Source organism: Anser anser, assembly GCF_964211835.1.
Source record: "Anser anser genome assembly, chromosome: 3".
Classification (NCBI taxonomy): domain Eukaryota; kingdom Metazoa; phylum Chordata; class Aves; order Anseriformes; family Anatidae; genus Anser; species Anser anser.
This window is the reverse complement of record NC_139722.1, coordinates 115278078-115299125: the sequence shown is the minus strand read 5'-3', so window position 1 is coordinate 115299125 and position 21048 is coordinate 115278078. Positions and strand designations below refer to the sequence as shown.

The following is a 21048-nucleotide window of genomic DNA, read 5'->3' as shown; positions in this document are numbered from 1 at the left end:
AATATTCCAGGGGCATGTTAATTTAAAGTTAGGCTTCCAAACTCCATAGAGCGGAGATGTTTCACTGTTCGTAGAGTGACACTGCCTGAACTTGATCACCTTTGACATTTCTAATAGGCCCCAGTGCGTCTCATAAAGAGTACAATGACCTTTTATCTGTGTTCTGTGCAGTTGCCAAAGCTTGTATGCATTAGAAGCTATTGGTAGCCTCTGTGGGCTTAATTACTGGGGGGAAGGGGACCTCACATATTAAACAGAATCGTTTTCAATATTAAAAAATGGTTGAAACTCTTGTGTTACAGCATGAAAAGCATTCTAGTGTGTAGTTTTGCTCCTTAATGGAGGATCAAAGAGTATTTACTCCTTTCAGAAGCAAATGCAAATAACGACAGCAAAACTTTCCTTTACATAATATTAACTATTGAAAAAATAACACAATTCTTTATTTTTTTAAGCATATCTACTGAATACATACTTTGCTGCAAGCAGTAATCTAGCTTTATGTTGTCTATGGGACTAGCTTGTAGGTGTTGTTCTGTCTTCTGAATTCTCAGATGTAAGTGGATCCAGAAGTAGGGTTTTAGAATAGCAATGTACCCCAGAAATTATCATCATACCGGGAAAATGCTGGAGGTTTGAGTACATTTATTCTCAGTCATGAGAAGATGCCATGAAATCTTGGCTCTGCTGAATCCAGAAATAAATCTCCCCTTGCATTCTCAGTAGCATTAGATTGTCACTCTTTCTTTCCATTTAAATGCAGAGTTCATCAGTAGGAAGTCTCTTGCACTGATGAGATGCCCCAAGCGGGTTGTGGTGCCCCAGACCCTCAGGGTTTGGTGGTCGGCATGTCCTGTCCCCACTGCCCATGGTCAGCCCACACCCTATGTGGCAGGGCAGCTGACACTTTGCCCGTGTTGCGCTGTGCCGCAGCTCTGGCTCCTGTCACCTGGCGGCTGTGGAGACGTTTCCATTCTTTTGCCACTTCGTCAGCCCGAATCTGTGCTGTGAGACTGTTCCAGGAAGGCTACAGAAGAACACCGTGGCTAGAAGCAATGTTCCTCTTCCTCTACCACAGTATCTTCTCAATTTTTGTTTACACAGAATATACTGTCAGCTCCAGATAACATATTGGCAATTTTAACATCAGTGTAATCGACACATTTTTGTCCACTTTTTCTGTGATGTTAGCTTTCATTTTCTTTTTTTTTCTTTTTCTTTTTTTTAATCAAAGCAAATTTTTCCAGAAACTTATGTAATTCCTCTCTTTAGCCAAACAGTAAGATCACTTTCTTTCCTTAGAGCAGTTTTAGCACTTGCGACGTGTGCTAGTCCTACTGATGTCTATCGACACATCTCTCCCTCTTTTTCTTCTTTTATCTGTTTTCTCTTCATAGAAGAGGAAATGTTAGCTCAGTTCAGCTTCTCGTAATTGTTGATCTAGGTTATCTAGGGGTATTTTACACAGTGCTAATGTATTTTGGCTTTTAAGGGAGTTTCTGTATCAATGGATTCCTTTCTCAACTCTCAGTTAAATTAGTTCTTGGTGAAATCTGCCCACAGTGCTTGAAATGAAGTTCAAGACGCTGTTTTAATTTGCATACGCACATAACTAAGTTTCAATAAGCCAGTGGCTAGCATTTTGGTAGGCAGCAAAGAGTTAGGAGCTGAGTGCTGCTGAGCATTTGTAGCTGATACTAGGGGACATAAGAGGAGGCTTTCCTTGCAGTTTGCCACTAATTGCATCCGCAAAAGGCGGGGAGGCTGGGCTAATTGTGAGTGATGGATTATATGTAAAATTAGCAGTCCTATAGAAAAAATGCCTCCTTCATGATAAGTAATACCAATAACAGTTTTCTGGCCAGGTTGAATGCATTGATGACTAATATAAAATTAAGATAAATCATTTGGGAGAACTGCACTAAATATGCACTAAAATCAATCAAGCGTACATCACATCCTATTAATCACTGGGCTTCTCTTCCGTTCGCCTGCGTGTAGCCGCATGCACTGCATGTTCAGCCTGGGGCACAGCCACCACCAGAGCCACTGCCCCACTGGCACCTGAAGCATGTTACAACCACGCAGCTCCTCAGCGTCTCCTCATCTCAAAGGCTTTTTCTTCCACTCACTGCCCATTTACATCCCAGCTAATTAATCATCGTATGTTAAATAGCATGGCACACGCACAAGGACATTCTGTAGTGAAGGTGACAAGATATCCAAGGATATTTAGAGCTGATAAGTATTGCTAAATAACTCCCAGTGCTCTGCCTACCTGCCCTTTGGTCGGGATGCTGCATCCTTCGCAGCATGCTTTCCTTGCTCCGCACCTGTGTGGAGCCTGATGCAACATCAAATGCAGCTGGTGTTTCAGTTCATGGTAGGGACTGTCCATTTCTAGAGCTTCATTTAAAATATTTAAGTCTGTCTTTTTGCTTCACTGTGAAAATCGCCTTATTGGGCTATTTACAGTCTTTTATCACTAGAAGTGGAGAAAGTGGGGAGGTTCTGCAGTCCTCCTATGTACCACCGGTGTTACATGTCAAGTTCTTAGCATCTCTCACAAGATGTTATTACCCATGTCTCCTAAATATCCTTATGACCTTGCGAATTGACCTACGTATAGCCTACCTTCCAGCAGGACGGCACAGCACTTTCAGGAGCTGCTGTTGCTCCTGAAGCTGGAGCGGTGGATGCATGGGGGCTGATGTCTCCCGCCCCAGCTCTGAGCTCCCAGGGCACTCTGCCTGCCCAGAGCGGCCAGCCTAATGCCAGCAAGGACCGGGGGATTGCTGCTTCTGGACTCACGGCTCTGTGTCTGTGGAGAGAAGGGAATTAAATTTACAGGATTTCCACAAATGTATTGGCGAGGTGATCTTGTGTTTTTTTTTTCTTTCTTTTTTTTTTTTTCTTTTTTTTTTTTGCATAGATAGTCTGCAATGCCCAAATCAGAAATGCTTGCCTGTATGCAGCATGATGTTCACATTTGGGGCTTTTACTCCTTTTGGTGCCAAGTCTGACAAGCTGGCTGTTGCTCATTTTGTGTGAGCGACAGGAACCTGGAGATACGGCCCTCTCCGCTGCGTATGTGCTGTCAGCTCGGGTTATTCACATCCTGTGGTAGTGTTGAATTGCCCTTCTGATGTAGGCAGAGATCCTATTTGTCTTTGTAGCTGCAGAACTGGCAGACTTGCTGAAGTTTAACCAGAAGGCCCTTGAAAGTCCCTACAGCTGATTTCGTTATGGCTTTTTTCTTTTTCATTATGTTTGACATTTTGAAGGCTGAGCCTCATTATAGGCAGGCAATCTCCAGCACCAGGCTGGGGAAATGAGTTCTGTGAGATGGTGAACACATGAAAAAAGTGAGAGAGAGTGACCACAAAATTAAAATGAGATTTGAGGCACATTTTTCCTGTGATGTAGACTTGTGCAATATGTGTTCAATGCAATGTGCCTAGAAACCAAAGACCTTAAAAATGGGAGCAAAAGTGATCCCTTTTCACTGGGCATCCAAGGAACAGAAGTATTCAGTTCACTGCAGCATTTCTTCTGCTCAGTGTATAAATACCCCTATTAATGTAGCAATACTAATATTTGCAAGGCTAATTCTACTTTTGTAATGATGGAAATGTGTTTGAGGTGGTTCGTAGTCAAAAGTCTTTAAACCAGAGGCAGAGATGTCAGTGACACAGTCCCAGAGAAGGAGGAGCACCCGGGCACTTGCTGATCCTGCGAATATAACCCGAAAGCCATCTGTATGCCATCCCGTATCAACTGTTTCACTCGACTGAGTCACAGTTGAGAGAACATTCTGCTGTATACAATGAACTCTGCTTGTTTCTTCTCCGTGTACCCTTTCTGAGGCCTATTTTACTCCCTCTGTTTATATGTAGTTATTTCTAAGATCTTTTTTAAATCCAGCTCTCCTACTTCACCATTCTATATAAATGCTCTTTTATAGTACCATGAATTGGTTACTACACCAATAAACTCCTGTGTAACACAGGGCACGGACAGTCTAAAGCGCAACGTGGTTCACACACGTTAAAAAGCTAGACCTCCTCGCTGTCGCAGAGAAGCAGGCAGATGACACACTGTAAATGTTTGCTAATATATTAACATATCAGTGACAAATTAGATTTCATTTGTTACCTTGGTTTCTGCCTTTCTTTGCCTGTTAATGAAGGTGATACATCTTCCAAGAATGTCAAACTGTGGTTCCAAAATAGAGTAAATTCTTAATAATGTAATCGGATAATTAAACATTAGCACTTGTGACAATTTTGGCATTAAGTGGTCTCATTAAAGTCAGTTTCTTCTTTGCTTATGTCAAAGAGAAACAGAACTGCTGAGGCAACAAGATCTGAGTCTTCTGCTTTAAAACCACTCCGTTCTCCAGATCCGTATTTAAATGACGAGGCAACGTTGAGTGAGTGCCCATCGTGCTCTTTGCAGTGAAATTCAGTGGGCCTTCAGTCCGAGATTTGGACTGCACACAGTCACAGTTACAGGAAGGGAAAGATACAAGGTGTAAGGAGGAACACTAGCTTATAATCAGGTTAAAGGCTGTGCCTTCATTACTAAAGATTTAGAAGTTATTTCACAAGCACAGAGAGAGAATGAGGATTTGTATTTGAAAACATACAGGCATTTGACTATTTGTTTTTTTACTCCAGTAGTAACAAAAAGAATCTTTCTTCCTTAAATTGGGTTATTTTTGGAAAGATTAAAATGTTAAAGAAAGAAAGATGATGAAGGCAGGTTACGAAAAACTAAGCAAAAACTGTTTTTTTAAAAAACAGACAAAATCTTCTCACAGTTCAAGGTCCACTGCTAGATTGTGTCAAAGAGACCTGAGGCAGTGCACAGCACCACCATGCCGTGGCTTGCCAGACTGGCCTCTGCTGTGCCAAGGAGATCTGGCAAATTAAAATGACATGATTCTCTTGAACCCTACCCAAATGATTAGAACGTAATTCTTTGAGGAAGTTTAAACTTCTTACGGGAAGTTGACAAAATTGTAACTTCCCTCCAGAACATCTCAACAGAAAAACCTCAACCTATTTGAAGAAGGGAGAACATTATTTAACTTGTGCAGTTTTCAACAGAATTAGGTCTTCCAATATATTGCATTAGCAGTTACTTCTTGTGGAAAAAAACTATCCTGAAATGTATCCTGCAAGTGGAATGTAGAAACAGCTTTAAGTGGAGAGTAGGTAATATTTTGGCTTAATCAAGAGGACAATTTTAGCTGACGCATAAAGCTATTGATCAGGCTGTAATAAGCAGAGCTTGGAAAAATTTCCTTGTTTTCCCATCCCCAGTGATACAAAAGTCTTTAGAACAAATCATCCTTCAGAAACAAAACAGAAATCAAAAGATACCATCTACTAAAGTCTCAAAACAGGGTGAAATAACAGAAGCAGCACAGGGATGTGATCACTGAAAACTTCAGTCTTGTGAAGAAGAAAAAAAAAAGTGTCTGATATTTTCACCTTGGAGCTAGGAAGTTGTTCAAAATACTGTTGAAAATCTAACTGGGTAAACTAGATTTTGCTTAAACTGTGTGGAGAAAACAGACTATTTGTGTGATACTGGAACTTTGCAGAAAGATTACTTAGCATTGTTGCGTTTACTGGTGTTGGCAATCCAGTCTCCCTGCTTTGGAGCCTGAAATCCTCCAACTGGAAGTGTGTGAGATAAGGGGCCCCAGCTGAGGGGCCTCCAGGCTGCAGCCGAGCCTGCTGCTCTCCGACATCGCCCCCAAAAAGCAGCAGATGGGCACACAGGCATTTTGGTTTTGCTTCCCTTTGATTTTTCTCCTGTTGCATGGAGCCATAGTGATCTCTCTTGCTAGATCTACTTTTATCCATTTCTTTCTGTTGACTCTTGGGAAAGGGGTTCTTGACATCCCTGGTATCAGTTTTAATCTGACAGATTGACAGCTTTTACAGCTGCTGATCAGAGCTTCCCTGGCAGGACAAAAGGAGCCTGCACACACAGAAATCTTAGTTCAAGGGTGTAAAAGAGAAAGAAGAGAAGGAAGGAAAGGACAAGAGAGGGCAGAGAGAGAAAGGAAACGTTCTCTTTAAAGCAAGCTGGAAGAAGATAAACTGTTAAAATCAGGCCATACAGCAAAATGTACTTTTGACTATGATAGTGAATAAAAGCCCCTTTTGGAAACTTGGAAATTACTGGAGCTCATTCCAGATTATTTTATTGGAATATAGAAATAAAAGCCTTGCTAGGAGTGGATTTTGTACTGTAGCATCCCAGCTTCAGATTAGCTTCAGTAATCTACTGATTTTCATTACTTTTTTTAATGAACACTGCCTTTAGAGAGAAAAGTATTCCAAATAGCAATTAAACCTTTAACTTACTGTGATGACCAAAAAAAGTCTGCAAATTATTATTGTTTTTAATAGTTGGCTACCTCTTAGAAATCTTTTTTCCGACAAGTGCCATGGGTTTTGTAAAATATACTGTATCCCTCTCTCTTTTAATTTAAAAGGTAATTTAATAGGTTTAATTTAAACCATGGTATACATGAAGGGATTCGTTTGATGGTTTCTCATAGCTTTATACATAATAAATCCTAAGAATACCTGCAAGTCCTTAAGAGCATGTGAGCTATTTTCTGACAGTTTCAAATGGTTTCTCCATGTGAAGACGGAAAAAACAAGCATTACCAACTGTCACAGCATTTCTGCTGCTGGCCTTGGATATTTCTAGAAAGCAAAATACAAAAAGAAAATGAGAAGAATTTTTGAGAGCTGTGTGGTGGCTCTCTGCTCTGCACCTGAAGTGGATGACAGCAAAAACCCAACAGGTCCTGAGAGTCCTCAAAATGTTAACTAAATACATAAGCATGTATGCATGGTGTACTTTCTAGTAGTATGTATCTGCAAAAGCTGAACAGTTTCTCTACAATGCTGAACTCAGCCAAACTGATGTCTACCTTGCAAACTTACTGCATCCTCAGAAGTATGAAAAATCAAGTGCCCACTAAAACTCTTTGGAAATATTTCAGGAATTCAACATAATGCTGAAACCCCTTTTTATCTTATTAATTGAACTTAATTCTCTTTAAAGTATTTACTTGGCAAACAGATTTTTTTTTTTCTAAATACAGTAATTACTGAATAAGGATAATCTGTGTGTTCCTGCTGTTCCCTAATAGGAATACACATTGAATCATCTGGTTAACCATTTTGTTCAGATGCCAGGATGAGATAGCATATAGTTGAATATCTTGCAGGTTAATAAAAAGCTTACACATCCTGCTGACATGTGCAAAATACTTGCAGTGGAAATGTGTGTGAGGAAAATAAAATAAAGCAAAAATAAAGCCATCTGGTGTGTGAACAGCAAAGCTTGTTGAAAAATTGTTTCTGCTCTAAAATGGGCATAAAACAAACAAACAAAACCCCTCCCTGTGATACTAACTTATTTCAGTTGTTTCAGTTTAATAAATGTGTTCCATTTTTTCTCCTCTCCTCCACTGAAACTTAGTTTACAAGATTTAGGAAGGAGAGATGCTTTTAAATGAATACTTCAACCATTTAATTTTCATTGCCATAAAACAGAAGGGTTTTGACCTAAAGAAAACACTTCAGTGCAGGCTCCATCTCCTGCAAGATTCCTTCAAAAACTGCACAAATCTGGGGAAAGCTTAGATTTAGAGACAGTGGCATTTTCCAGTAAAAAAAAAAAAAAAGTTTAAAAACACTAAATCTGAAAAATCTCACCCAGCCCTAGCAAAAAGGGTACAAAGGCAACTTCAGTCAGAAGAAAAGCCATAAATAACATAACATAATCCTGAAATAAAATTCAAATGACAGCCCTAAGGCATGAAACAAGATTGAGGTACAGTTATAAAATCAGGCTGTCAATATTTTGATCCTCCAACAATGCAAGTTTACTGAAGAAAATTTTGGTGAGTCTCATTTCACACATCATTGGAGACAATAACAAACATACCATGGGTAAAAACCACTTGATGTTCTAATGCACTAAAACATAAGCTGAAAGTAGCAATGAGACAATTGTACAAAGTCAAATAAAAAAGAGATCCTATTTATGTGCCCATGCCTGGGTATTTTCTCAGATGTTGATAATGGGCAATAGTCTTTAAATTTCTATTACTATTAAGGCTTTAAAATTTAAATATCATGGAATTTTTCAAGAAGGGCCACTCTCAAAACAATCGTTATTCCTTTTTTGTTCTGTTTATGTTATTTTACACTTGTATAACATCATTAACATCACTGGACATGTTCTGTAGGACTAAGAAAAGACTCTTTAAATCTGTTCAGATGAAAATGTCTTGAATGTGAGCGATACATTCAGTAAAACATCCAGGACCTCAGGTCAAGAAATATGAGTTCTTCAGACATGTCAGATGGGGTACGTATTACAGACTGACCTGCACTGGTCCATCAACTGGCATTGGCTTTGTCTTCAAGAAACTTGCAAAGTAATGCAGAGGTATATATTTGTGTATGTATATATGTGTATATTTCTTATGTCTCAAGGGTCATCACGTTGCTGAGGCTGCCAATTAAGAAGTCAATACTAGAATCACAGAATGGTTTGGGTTGGAAGGGACCTTAAGGAACATCTGGTTTCAACCCTAACTGATGTGGGTATCCACTTGCTGGCTCTTCCATTTCTCTCTGCCTACTACACATAAGAAACACTTTGAAAAATTCTTTGTCCTTGCTGATCTTAATGGAATTCATACTTAAAGGAGAAAACTCAGTATCCCACTGCCATTTAGCTCTGTTTCCAATTTTGTGTGTTCAGTGTCGACTCACAAAGTTATTGATTAAATAGCATAAGATTTTTGAAGTCCAGTAAAAACTCAATATTCTTTTCCAGCTATTGTTCTACACAGTCCAAATATTCTTGATTTGTTTATGGCAATTCTGTGGTGAGGAAGATCAGAAGCACTACAACAGTTGGCCAAAAGCTACCTGGTTTTAGAAATGTAACATTACTCTGAATTCCCCAGTTGGAGCGTAGCACATTTCTGTAAGTGCACATTGACAATATAACCAAATATTTCTCTTCCTCTTAAAAGTCACCTGTACAATATCCATTCTCAGGTATTCAATTCCACAGTTTCTGAATATTCATCTGGAGAGAATTTCAGTTTTTATACGTGATAAAGAATTTGTTCTTTCCTTTCCTGAAGTATTCTCCTTGACCCATGACCCAACACTGTTTAATCTTTATCAAGTTGAATTTCTGTTGTATTAGGAAAGGAACGTTTTTACATCTTTTAGTGCTTGTATTGATAAAAGCAGAGTTCTGTGTTATCTTGCAGTCTTTTGAACTCTCACGCTGTCGCATTTTTTTACTAGATTATTGTGGTATCCCTGGGAGAGCTTGAGATAGGGCTATATAAGGCAACATGATGAAAAAGCAGCATGGTACTGAGCCATGCTCAGCTGGCTTCCCAGCTGCTGAGCCTCTGCCATAGAGACTTGGATCCAATTTAAAAAAGGATTTAGTATCCTACAGAGAGGCACAAAGAACGTTACCTTCCTAAAACGTCAGTTAAGGTGTTTGGGGCCCTTCCCACCCACTCAACAAGCTGTTGACCTGCTGTTGTCCCTGATAAATGGGACTTTACTAGAGTGATGGTGAAACAGAAGAAGGAGTTGTTGAATATTTCAGTGGAGTTACTTGTGTGAGAGACTGTTCACCTGTTCAGCTGTAGAAAGTTAAAGCCCTGCATCCATGACAGTCCACGCTGCCAGAGATCATAGTGAAGTGGTTACTGTAGGTGCTGTGATCAGATGGCAGAATCGGGTATGCACACACACGTCAGCAGCTTTGCTTACTGCACTTACTACTTTAAACCAATGACCAATGCCAGCTTGCAATGAGACCCTTGATTTTAAATTGGAGTGAAGAAAGTGGACAGATGATGGCAGTAACTTTGTAAATTAACATAACTTCGTAATAGCCTAAAAAAACTAATTCACTGTCTCATTAAAGCAAATATTATACCTATCTTTATTCAGGACAGTAATTAACCGGTTTAAAGATTAGCATGCCCTTAAACATACTTGCAAATCAGAGTACACAAATCACAAAGATTAGCGATCATCACACTGGATTAGGTGATGGATTGCAAATTAGAAAAATAGATAGTAGGTCCATAGTGTTACGTCAAGAAAAGGAAATAATACTATGATTGATACACCCAGCTAAAACTGTCTGAAAGAGCTCAGTTTTAATCTGAGTCACAATGAACTGCTCACGAATGCTCTAAAGACCGATAGTTATTCATAAAAATTATTTAGGAGAAATTTTGTAGAACAAATGTGCTGGAGAAAATATAAACTGCCGATGGTCAGTTCTGGAGTAGAAACTGCCAAAACTTACTAAATTATTCACTAGCCATTGTTTGTTCAGCTCAGTGTATTACAAAAGTTATTGATTAGGTAGTTTATAGTATTTGGATGTATTTACAGAAATGTGTTTCTCTTCCCTCCTTTTATTTTGTAGTATATTGTTTGTTTTTGTTTTTGTTTTTCCAAAAATGAACAGGGATTAAATCATGTGTTATTTATAACATGCTTAGCGCTCCGATAGTAAGCTAATGGGGATGGTGTAGTTAGAGAAGTCTCTTAACCTTTTCAATATTGCACTTCACTATTCCAAAATGAGCAGTTTATGTCTGAATAAAATACCATGGATAATGACAGAAAAGCAAAGCAAAATGCCCAGTCATAATATATGTGAAAGACTAAAAGCACATCTGTCAAGCTCTCTTTTATTTGAAAAGCACGTTGTTTTTTTTTTCTCTCTCTTCTTCAGCACAGCAGAGCTTCCCCAAATGGAATCCAATAGTTTACTACTCTACAGTAGCACAAATTCTTGACTTCTTTGAATTGGGCAATTTTACATGTAATGTATCATAAATACTTGAAAGTCAGTTTAGCATCTGCAGAGGAATGCCATTAGTCGTTAATGTATTAATCTCTATAGCAAGTGATCAGAAGATACTGTCCACGTAAATGTATCATACCGACATGAACTTCAGTGTTCAGGGGGGTATTTCCTGCAGCATGGAGCAGACATCTGGACCCCTTTAGCTGCCAGCTGAACCACTGCATGATGTGATAGCTGCACTGCTGCAGTGGCAGCACTGGCGTTGCTTTTGGAGCACTGCAATCAAAACTCAAAGTTTTGCCACAGGGATGGGAGATCTGCTTCCAGCAACATAAAAGACAACACGTAAATGCAAATTTCAAAATGTACAAAAATGCAAGATTCCTGGGCAGCACTCACTGAGATCAAGGAAGAGACAGAAGCGGGGCAAAAAATCTCATCCAACACACTTGCAGATTAGCCTCTTCTAGAAGTGGAGAGAAAAATATGACAAAGAATATTCAACCTTTAGTGACTCTGACTTGAAATAGATTTGTAAACCTCTTGGAAGGAAAAGGAGAGTTTAAGACTGGAAGGAAATGCTGTGACAGTTACCTGAATAAAAAATCCTAGGCTCTCATCTAGTGTTTTCCACATCAAACAATTTGTGGCTGTTAACCTGCTGGGTTTTCTTTCTGTGATGCTTGTGCTAAGGGGCTTTTGAGTCCTCTTCTTCTGTAACAGCCTTCAAAGTTAACACATTTAGGCACAATAGAGGCCATGAGCTCATTCTTCCATCTTGATATGAAGACTGCAAATGATGAAATAGCCACCTAAAACGTGTGTCTGTTGCTCCAAGTCAGTTATTTCCTCAACTGAAAATTTTACCTTCTTATTTGGATTTGTATGTTCCTATTTCATATATAATGTGTTGGTATGAAGAATTTGTGGCTTCCTTTAATTATTGCAAATACTCAGTGCATTTGAGAAATAAACTGATGTTCACTCTGAAGTCTGAAAAATGCTGGTATTTAAATACAATGGGTTTAAGTATCTCCTCCTTGATTTATGGACTTCCTTGAATTTCCTGCTATGATTAATAAGAAGATGTAGACAATAACTTTTCTTTTAAAAAAGGCAATGAAAGAAATTTCACTTTGTGCTATTTGTCTCTTATATTTGACATACTCTGATAGTTTAGTGCTCTGTAAAGTTTTTTGAAACTTTTAATGACAGCAGTGTCAATACCACTCAGGAGAAATACTGGCAGTGCTGGTAAACAAATATTTAAGGGAACTTGATAAATGCAGTCATTGCTATATAAAACTCATTTCTTCCTTCAGCAGTTTCTTAACTGTCTGTCCTCTTCTGTTATTTTGCTTGTCTTCCAAACATCAATGTTGAGGCTAAGATGTCCACCGTCTCCTCAGAATGACAGCAGCCTTAACAGGAACTCCTGGAGGGCAGCGCTAATGGCTGTCTTAGACCTTTCCACTTGCTTTTAACCTTTCTCCTAAGTTACAAAAATGGCAACAAGAAAAATCCTGGGTGTAATTACGAATCTGTGTCTCAATCTTGTTACTGCATTTGAGGCTTCTTTTCTAAGCTGCTGTTGATGAGCCATAGGGGCTTTTCCACAGGGCTGCATTGAGTGGAGTAGGTTGGTAAACTGAATTCAGCTCTATGAAATGATACTGATACTAGTATAAATTCTCAACTTTTAGAAAATCTCTTGGGCTGATTGAAAAGACTTTGGGTAAGCACCGAGCCTTGTGACCATTACTGCTCTTAGGGCAGTAACTGGTAGCTACACTTCCCAGTGCTTTACTTATTAAAGCTAGTTCCACCATAGGGAAGAGGAGCTAAAGGGGTGATTTTTCTATTTGGTAATCCTAAATAGCTCCTTTTTTCTATCTAGCTGCATCAGTGTTCAAACATTGTTTGTAACTAAGTGAATTAAACAGTGCAGTGGGTTGTTTCGTGTAAAGATTGCAAATGGGCAGGTTAAACTTTGTATATACAATAATAAACCATGGAGTGGTCTTGTTTGCACATAGACGTTGGAAGGGAAACATCACGATCCTCATGACCACAAAGCTATGTCAGAGTCTGCCGAGATTGAAAACAAATCAAAAAAAGGTTTGTCTGGTATAACTGGCTTGTTTTGCTTTCCTTTATTGTGGTTTGGTTGGTATGCACATTACTCCCATCTTCATGAAAGAGATGGATACATCCTGCCTTCTTTTGAAACATCCAGAGGCAAGGGAAGGAAAATGTTTTTATGCCACAGGTCACACTCTCTGAGATAAGGCCTGCTCAAAGGAGTGTGGCACCCATGGGTTCTTCCAGAGCTTTATTTTTTTTAATGGGTGAACTGTCCTTCCCTGAACAGTGCAATGCCTCTGCTCCCCCTGCCTAAGAACACAAAAAGCTCTAATTTTGAGTAAGCTTTCAAAATAAAATTTCTTAGTGATGCCAGAAATGTTGTCCAGGTGCTTAGCTACCTGCCTGTTTCTAGCATCATTTACTATTGCAGGTGAGTAAGGCATCTCAGCCAGAGCTATTCCACTGCTATTAGGTCAGTTTTGGAAGTTCATAATCAGTATAAATTATAGCAAGTTTTTTCAAATTATTATTAATTGCAGTGTAACAAGGACAGTGCAAATACACTTTCTGTAGCAATATTCACAAGCAACCTTTCTTCACAGGAACACTTTTGCCTCCTCTTTTTCAAGATGTGTATGGATTTTGTTATGCTTAAAACTAATAATGTTTTTGGTTCCTTATCATCAGAAGGTTATTACAAGCTTGACATTTCCACTCTGTTTATAGCCAAAGCATAAGAAAAATTATTTCTATGTGATGTCTGTGGTTACTGTGCCACTGCAATACAAATCCAGGAGGTTTAAGAAAGATGCAGCTGAGTTGAACATATTATTTCTACAGTTAGATCTGGGGTTTGTGTGCTTTTCTGGTTTACAGTTTTTATTTTTCTGGTTCTAATGTGGGGCCCTATGTTTTCTCCTTTTCTTCTGCACAAAGGGTGGAAGCATAGAGAAGAGTCAGACAAGATAAAAGGCGGTTGGGCAAGGTCAGTGAATTTGAAGAAGGAACCAGGTCAATGCCAGGAGTTTGCAGTGCTCATCTGCTGGGGACTGGTGGAAGATTTTGAATGTAGGTGAAGTCACCTCACATTTGGTAAGTATTTTAGAAAAAATGGAATAGAGCATAACAGAATCCTTTTTTTATTTGGGTGGAAGTCTTTGATTTTTTTCTTAACCATCAAACTGAAAAACAGCTGCTCAGTTAGCTCTAGCCAGAATGTAACTCCCCGCCTTTTTGCAGGGTGTGCTGCTAAACAGGTAGTGTCTGCAGAGCATTTGTTGTTGCTGCGTATCGTCATTATAGAAGAACTCACATGAGTGAGAAGGAATGCAATTGTGTGTTCAGCAGCGGTGGCGTTGGGGCATCTTGGGTTAAAGGCCCAAGGTTAAGCATGGTGACTCTGCCAAAAACATGCAGTTTTTCTTAGGAATGCTTGAAATAATTAAGAGTCTGATTTTTCGGTGGTGCACTGTGGATACTGTGTAGAGACTCAGTGAAATTTGTCAGAGTTCAGGTAACTTAAAAAAAAGCTTTAAAAATAAAGCTTCAAAGGGCCAGGGCATTCTTTGAAACTAGTCATGGGAGGAGTAGTCCTTCCACATAGCCACGAAAAATGAGAATTCCCACAATCTCTTCCTTGCAGGAACCTGCTCTAGTCTGAATACTGACCTGCTTTTGGAACATATGAAAGCTTTTTTTTTTTTTTTAAATAAATGCAGACATAATATTTGTGTTATTTTACCACCTTCTACATCTCTAAAAGCTCCCTGACTTTATCATAATACTGGTTCTGGATTTGGCCCATATGTGAAATCAAAAGCAGAGAAATTCCTTTAGAGTGTGGATGAAATCTCAGACCATGGGTGTAGAAGTATAACCTTAGCTATGACTGTGATGTTAAATATCCACCGATAAAGTATTTGTGTGGCTGTGGATCATCAAGCAAGATGTGCAAGTGGCAGACTGAACTGTTCCCAACAAACTGTCTGCCCAGCCAATGTATATTGTCATGACAATTATTTGCAAAATAATTGAAGCTAGTTTCTGTATAACTTCTTTCCTTGTTATCAGCCACATATGCTTGATGCCTAACATTTGAATCTTTAAAAGGTTTTGAAGCTTTTATTTTCTATAGCTATCACAGGCTGACAAGAGTCACCGTGGCAGCAACAAGAAAGTGTTTGGGATCAGTCTAAGGAGGGGGAGAAAAGCTGGAGGAAGGTGATGATGAAACTAGGGCATTTGTGGCCCTTTCTAGGAGTAGGGGCTCATGTCACTTTTCTGGTTGCTTTGTGAGGGCTATTAAATTGTAATGCCAAAGCCTTTTCCATCAGTGGCCTAAAAGTAATGCGTATTTGAGTATTGCAGATTATTTAGACAGTAGCTTCATAGTTTGTGTCTGCTCAGGCATCAGCTGCAAGGAAAATGCACAGTTATGCTCACCCAGCTGGATAGATAGCTTGTGACTAAAGTGTCTGATCAACAAGGCTTATGTTTGAGATCTAGCATTGTGAATTTGAGCTGCTTTCAAAGTAGCTGTAGGAATTAAGTAGAAATTATTTCTAATGAGAAACTGCAATTGGTTTCTTGCTCCCTTTCAAACTGAAAAAGACACAAAATCAATCAAAACTCAGGGTAAATTATTCACCTGACTTTAGCAAAGAAATAAACCTGGCAATAAAAGGCCCTCCATTGTGAGAGGTAGCAGAGCCCACACAGCAAATGGGGCTGTAGAAAGTGCGGCTGAGCAGCCTCCTCCAGTTTGTGTCTCTGCTCTAGCCATATTCCTGCTAGGCATTTGCAATTTTCCAGGTTGTGCACAAATAAAACACTGCATTCAAATGTGGGGAAAAGACATAGGCAGGCAACACCAACATGTCACACCCAGTTTTAAAGTCCAAGGTACCATTTTGCATTAAGAGAATAACGAATCTTTCAGGTGAACAAATACTCAAGTCCTGGAGCAATACACTGAGACAGAGGTTTAATGAACTCTTTAGGGGTGGTTTTTCAGCTCGTGTAAATTGGCGCAGGAAAAAAAAAAAAGCCAGCAAAAAAGTTGCCCTGGCTTTATATAACTACACAGTAATGATCTCTCCCTGTTCTGCTGGGGAGCTTTTATCCTCAAACGCTGTGTTCCATGTGGATTATCTTGATGTTTTTTTTCCCCCATTTAACACAGGAGATAAAGACTCTGGCCTCTGTATTTAACTGTAGCATTTTCTATCAGAAAATAAGGCAATACTTTCTAAGGGTAGCTCAAGCATTGAACTCAGCTGTCAAAGCTACTCATGCTGCCTTGGGTAATTGGCTACTCACAAATCTTTATCTAAAGTATAAAGTAAATAACTACCAAAAAGCCTAACCTAAACTGAAGCTGTAAATTATCCCACAAATTCCTTTTACTGCTGTTTTGCTTGGATTTACTCAACCTATAAATCAGAACTGAACAAGACTTTCACAGAATGATGGCCACAAGGATCTTTATGAGGTCTACAGCCATAAATTTTGAAGCTGAAGAGGCTGAACCAGTAACCATCTGAGCTCTCCTTTCCGCACGGTGTGTATGCTCGCTTGCTCACTCGCTTCTGCCGGCTTCCTCAGCATTACTCAAAATGCATTCTGCCTCATTGTTTAGAAACTTGTGTAATGTTTTGGTTTTCGTTTTTAAAAACAGTAGGGTGGTAGGAGATTGAGAGGTGCCCAGCTTTCTCTGCAATGAGCGGTTGTTAGAGCAACCACCCAAACCACAGGAAGGCAGGATTTGGCTTCCTCTTGAGCCCATGTGGTTTGGACTGGCATTTTCAGCTGCCCAGAGAGCTGCTGGAAAGTAGCGCTGTTAAAAAAATATGAGTTTCATGGTTCAGGAAGAGCAAAGGAAGCAACGGCTGAAAGAAGAGTTGTGGGGATTTTACAAGAAATAATTCTTGGCTCAGGGACGGGAAGTCAGAACGATGGAGGCCTTGCTGGACTGCGCCTGCTGTCTCCTACTGAACATTTTCCGGCATCATTCTATCCCCCAAACTGATAAACTATGGGAAACAAACGTTTAGGTTTTAAATATTATATAAATTTGGCATAGCTGAATTAATGGTTCCAGCTCTGAAAGCTGCTGTTTTACTGTACCACTCAGTAAGCTTGGTGCTCACTTATCATGAATCTGATTAAAATCCACATCTCCAAGACCGACAAACCAAGTCATAAAATCCTGGGGCAATGGGGATTGCCTCTCAGAGTTAACTGTAGCTCCTAGGTGCTGTTTCAGCCTGCAAGGCAGAAGAAATTTTGAAATAAAGACGCGTTTATCTGTCTTCCTGTCCTTGCTGCTGTTGGTTAAATGTGTTGGTCTGTTTGCCTGTGGAGCTGTGCTGCAGAGGTAACATCAGGGGCTATGCTATTTATTTACTTCTGTGCCCTGTTCTCAAATCTACAACATTCCTGTAAATGTGTGGCATGGCTTTTGTCTGAATAACATGTATTAATTTCTTTATCTGAATACCGTAGAAATGAACAATACAACACTGCCAAGATTTACTGCACAGAGCTCAACTGCTGGGTGGAGGATAGCTGCAGGTAAGAGTAAGTCCTTGTCAGAATATTCCTGAATTTTTGAAACACTGCATTGTGCCTGTTTTCTCTGTTTGGGAAGTAGGTCAAGGAGTTTGTTTTCTGGCATTTTCCCCTCTGTACTTATCTGTTACATCTTTGCAGTCAGACTTTTCTTTAAAGTATGCACCTATTAACAGTTCTGGTCTTTTGTTCTTACATTACACAAACATTTGGAGAACAGCATACTGGGATTAAGTCCTGAATATGCATTTCAATAATATTGCCTGAAGATGAATTTCAGAAAACTCATATTTTTCTGGACTGGAGTGCCTTTTTCTTTACTGCTGCTGTTCTGTAAATGCCACTTTTTTACTTTTGTCTTGCAGTTAAGCAAGACTTTGCCATTTATACTAGTAATAGCAGCTTCTTAGACGAATTCACCCACTTTGGGCAACAAATATTTCATAATATCCACAGAGAAGACAAAATAACTGGACTTTACCGTTTAAACTAGGGTTGGATTCTGCCTCCCAGTATTCAAAGTGTATCTTCCTTAAATGGAGAATATATTTTAGATATCAATGAAATTACAATACTGACTCTTGCGTTTGACACCAGTTTTTCTAGTGTTTCTTGTTGCTAAGGTGGAACCATTCAGACCACGGTTCCTAATCTTGGTCACAGTCTCCAAATTCTACTGTGATGAACATGTTCGTTTTCCATGCCTCTCTCATGCCATGACAGTCTCCATCTCTAGTGTATAGCATTATATTAGCATTAAATGTAAATGATGTGAGTTATTACAGCTAAAGCATGAAAAGAAGTAGCTGGTATTTAACTTTCTACATTAAGGACAGAGCACATTCCTCTGTCCCAAATGTAGAAAAGCCAAAACATTTTATATAGTCTTTCCTGTCTGTTAAGTACTTTTGGCTAATGTTCTGCATTTTTCCTTTTGTTTGGTGCTAAATCCCCTTGCACAGCAAGCCTGTTCAGTCTGTGTCATCTGTTAATTTTGATAGCCATACTCCCTAATACAGATCACTGAGAAGTTATGTTGCCCCTATATAAAGCCAACGCCCATCAACACCTGAAATGTGTTGCTATCATTTCTTATGTTGTAAATACTTCGGAACATATTTTGCCTTTTATTTTCCCTGTATGCTACAGATCTGGTATCCCTTCTCTTTTACAAGTCACTGTAGTTGGAGCGTTTGCTCTTGCAGCTCAAATATCAGCAAAGCAATCAGGTGTTGTGGTCTCAGTCTCCAGCCCTGTTACAAATTCCCCTATGAACTTGACCAAATCACTTCATCTTTCAGTGTCCCACTTGCAAGCTGGGAAATGGCATCTCACAAATGGAAGACTCCTTTTTATCATTGTGCTTTTTATCTTTTCAAAACAGTGTGTGTTACCTTTGCTGAATTATAAGCTAGAGTTTATCTGTTTAAAAGCAGTAATCATAGACCCCAAAATTGGTTGTGACCTTCACAGTCTGCTGTGATACAGTACAGTTGGACAGGCCAAAACTGCTCATGTTTTTTTTAGAATTTCCTACAGAATTAGTGCTCATATTCACCTCCTTGGCTTATTTCAATTTTTTTTCTTTGTTTTTCATCAGTGACAGGACTAATGCAAATCACATCAGGGCATTCTGTGGACCAGTATTTGATGCCAGAGCCACCACGCTGCAGCTCTGCTGGATGATGCTGTACATCTCCGTCCCTGCCATCCAATTCCAAGTGCTCACTGCGGTGTTCAGCAGAAGGCCTTGTTAGAAAAAAAGGTAAGTCATGACCAGCTATCTGCGCCGTGGTCCGATCTGCAAAGTGAGGAGAAAATTGTTTCTTCCCTCCTGTTCTTCTCCTATTCTTCAAATGTTTGAAGTTGAATAAGGGTTTTTTGTTGTTTGTTTTGTTTGTTTTGGTTTTGGGGTGTGTTTTTTTTGGCTTGTGACAGTGCCACTGACTTTAGAGAGGCTTGTGCCTGTACAGGACTGTAGGAAAAGGAGTCTCTTACTCTTTCCTAATGCAGTCTCTGCACAATGGGGTGTTGAAAATCCCATATTGCTTTAGATCCTATCTAAAATTAATGTTCTTTATTCTTTAATTTAGCCCCTTTATGGCAGCAGCTGGTGCTAGTTGTTCACATGCATTACCTTTTTAGCTCTGTCTCTCCTGGATTTAAATTGACCTTCTTTTGGCACATGCACTTTTTCAGCAAGCCTCACTTACCTGTCACCCCACAGTGTGTGCTGGGACAGAACCAGTTTGAGCTCCCTGAATATGGGAGCAGCAGTTTGAAGTGCACGTTAAGTGGTACATTGGTATGGGAGCTCTTAAGGGAAACTTGAGCATTTACATCAAAGACAGTCTCTCTGTCCTCACCTTCCTCAAAAGAATTGAACATTGGTCATGTAGAAGGAATTTTTAAGCATTTTTTAAAGCCTCGTAGGGTAGGGTGATACTTTTTTTCATCTCTGTAGCAGAATGAGGAACGTTGTTACATCCTTTTCCCCATAAACGCATATTGAGGGTCAGATGCTGATTTGTGACGTTTGATCCCCCAGTCTCTGCTGAGCTGTTTAAGGCAAGGCCCATGTGGACAGATCCAGTACAGAGGAGACCCAGGCTCCTCAGACAGCAGGAGAGGCTGGCTCACAAGTAACCACGGCAACGAAGCTGTCACTGTGAGCATCAGGACATTTATATACCAAAAAGTGAAGAAGCCCAACAACACACAGTAGCACTGCAGCTCATTCGGAGATCTGTCCCTCAGTTTTGTTCCTTACAGATGCTGACAGCTGTGGCTATCAGATGTAGGTAGGAATATTTTTCCGTGCTCTGTCTGCAGCATCAGCAGCATAAATTGTTCCTGGTGGTGAGTGCAATGGCTTCCAATTAAAAGAGGATATTGGAATTCCAAGTTGTACAAACACTGAAGACAATTCTGTATTCACGTTAAAAAATTCATCTATCACACACTTCCAGAAGCAGTGTGCTCACATCAATATTTATAACATTCAGCTCTGTGGTTTCACAAAAGAGCCATTAATATAGCATATCAACTCTGGTGACAAGTTACATTTTATTGCTGTCAACAAACAAAGAAGTTCTTTCTTTCTCTGCAAACTCCTGTTTTTTTTCTTTTTTTAATCAAACATTAGTTTTGAGTTTTGAAGGATATGTGTGGATGTGCTTTCCAATATTTTCTAGAAGGCTACTAGAGAAATGACAGAGAGAGCTCATAGGAGCTTACAGAAGACATTGATTAATATTATCCTATGAGTTTAATAAAGATTTTGGGATAAGTTCTTTGCTTGGGATGGAACTTAGGTAATTTTTAAAAAGGACCAGAGAACCAATACCCTGTTCAGGAGGGGCAAGTCTCTGAAATAAATACTCAGCTCTGAAAACACCTCAGAATATTGATGACTGCACCCCAGTTCTAATTTAGATGAATTTGTACTTTGTGATAGAGTAACAGGGACAGGGAGCAGCAGATCTG

The 21048-nt window shown here is 39.4% G+C and overlaps 1 protein-coding gene across 11 annotated transcripts in view; it reads left to right on the top strand.

Annotated features, from left to right (window-relative positions):
* Nucleotides 1–21048, top strand: part of LOC310898026 (uncharacterized protein) — a gene marked incomplete at its 5' end in the record, with an annotated part of 223633 nt that overhangs the window by 184097 nt on the left and 18488 nt on the right. For 6 of the 11 annotated variants that reach the window (XM_083832392.1, XM_083832402.1, XM_083832393.1 and 3 more), the window contains 3 exons: nt 13930–14085; nt 17497–17565; nt 19163–19327. In XM_083832392.1, the coding sequence (XP_083688518.1) occupies nt 13930–13942 (13 nt within the window). In that variant the 3' untranslated portion in view covers nt 13943–14085; nt 17497–17565; nt 19163–19327. The other 5 variants (XM_083832398.1, XM_083832395.1, XM_083832399.1 and 2 more) reach the window with 4 other exon arrangements.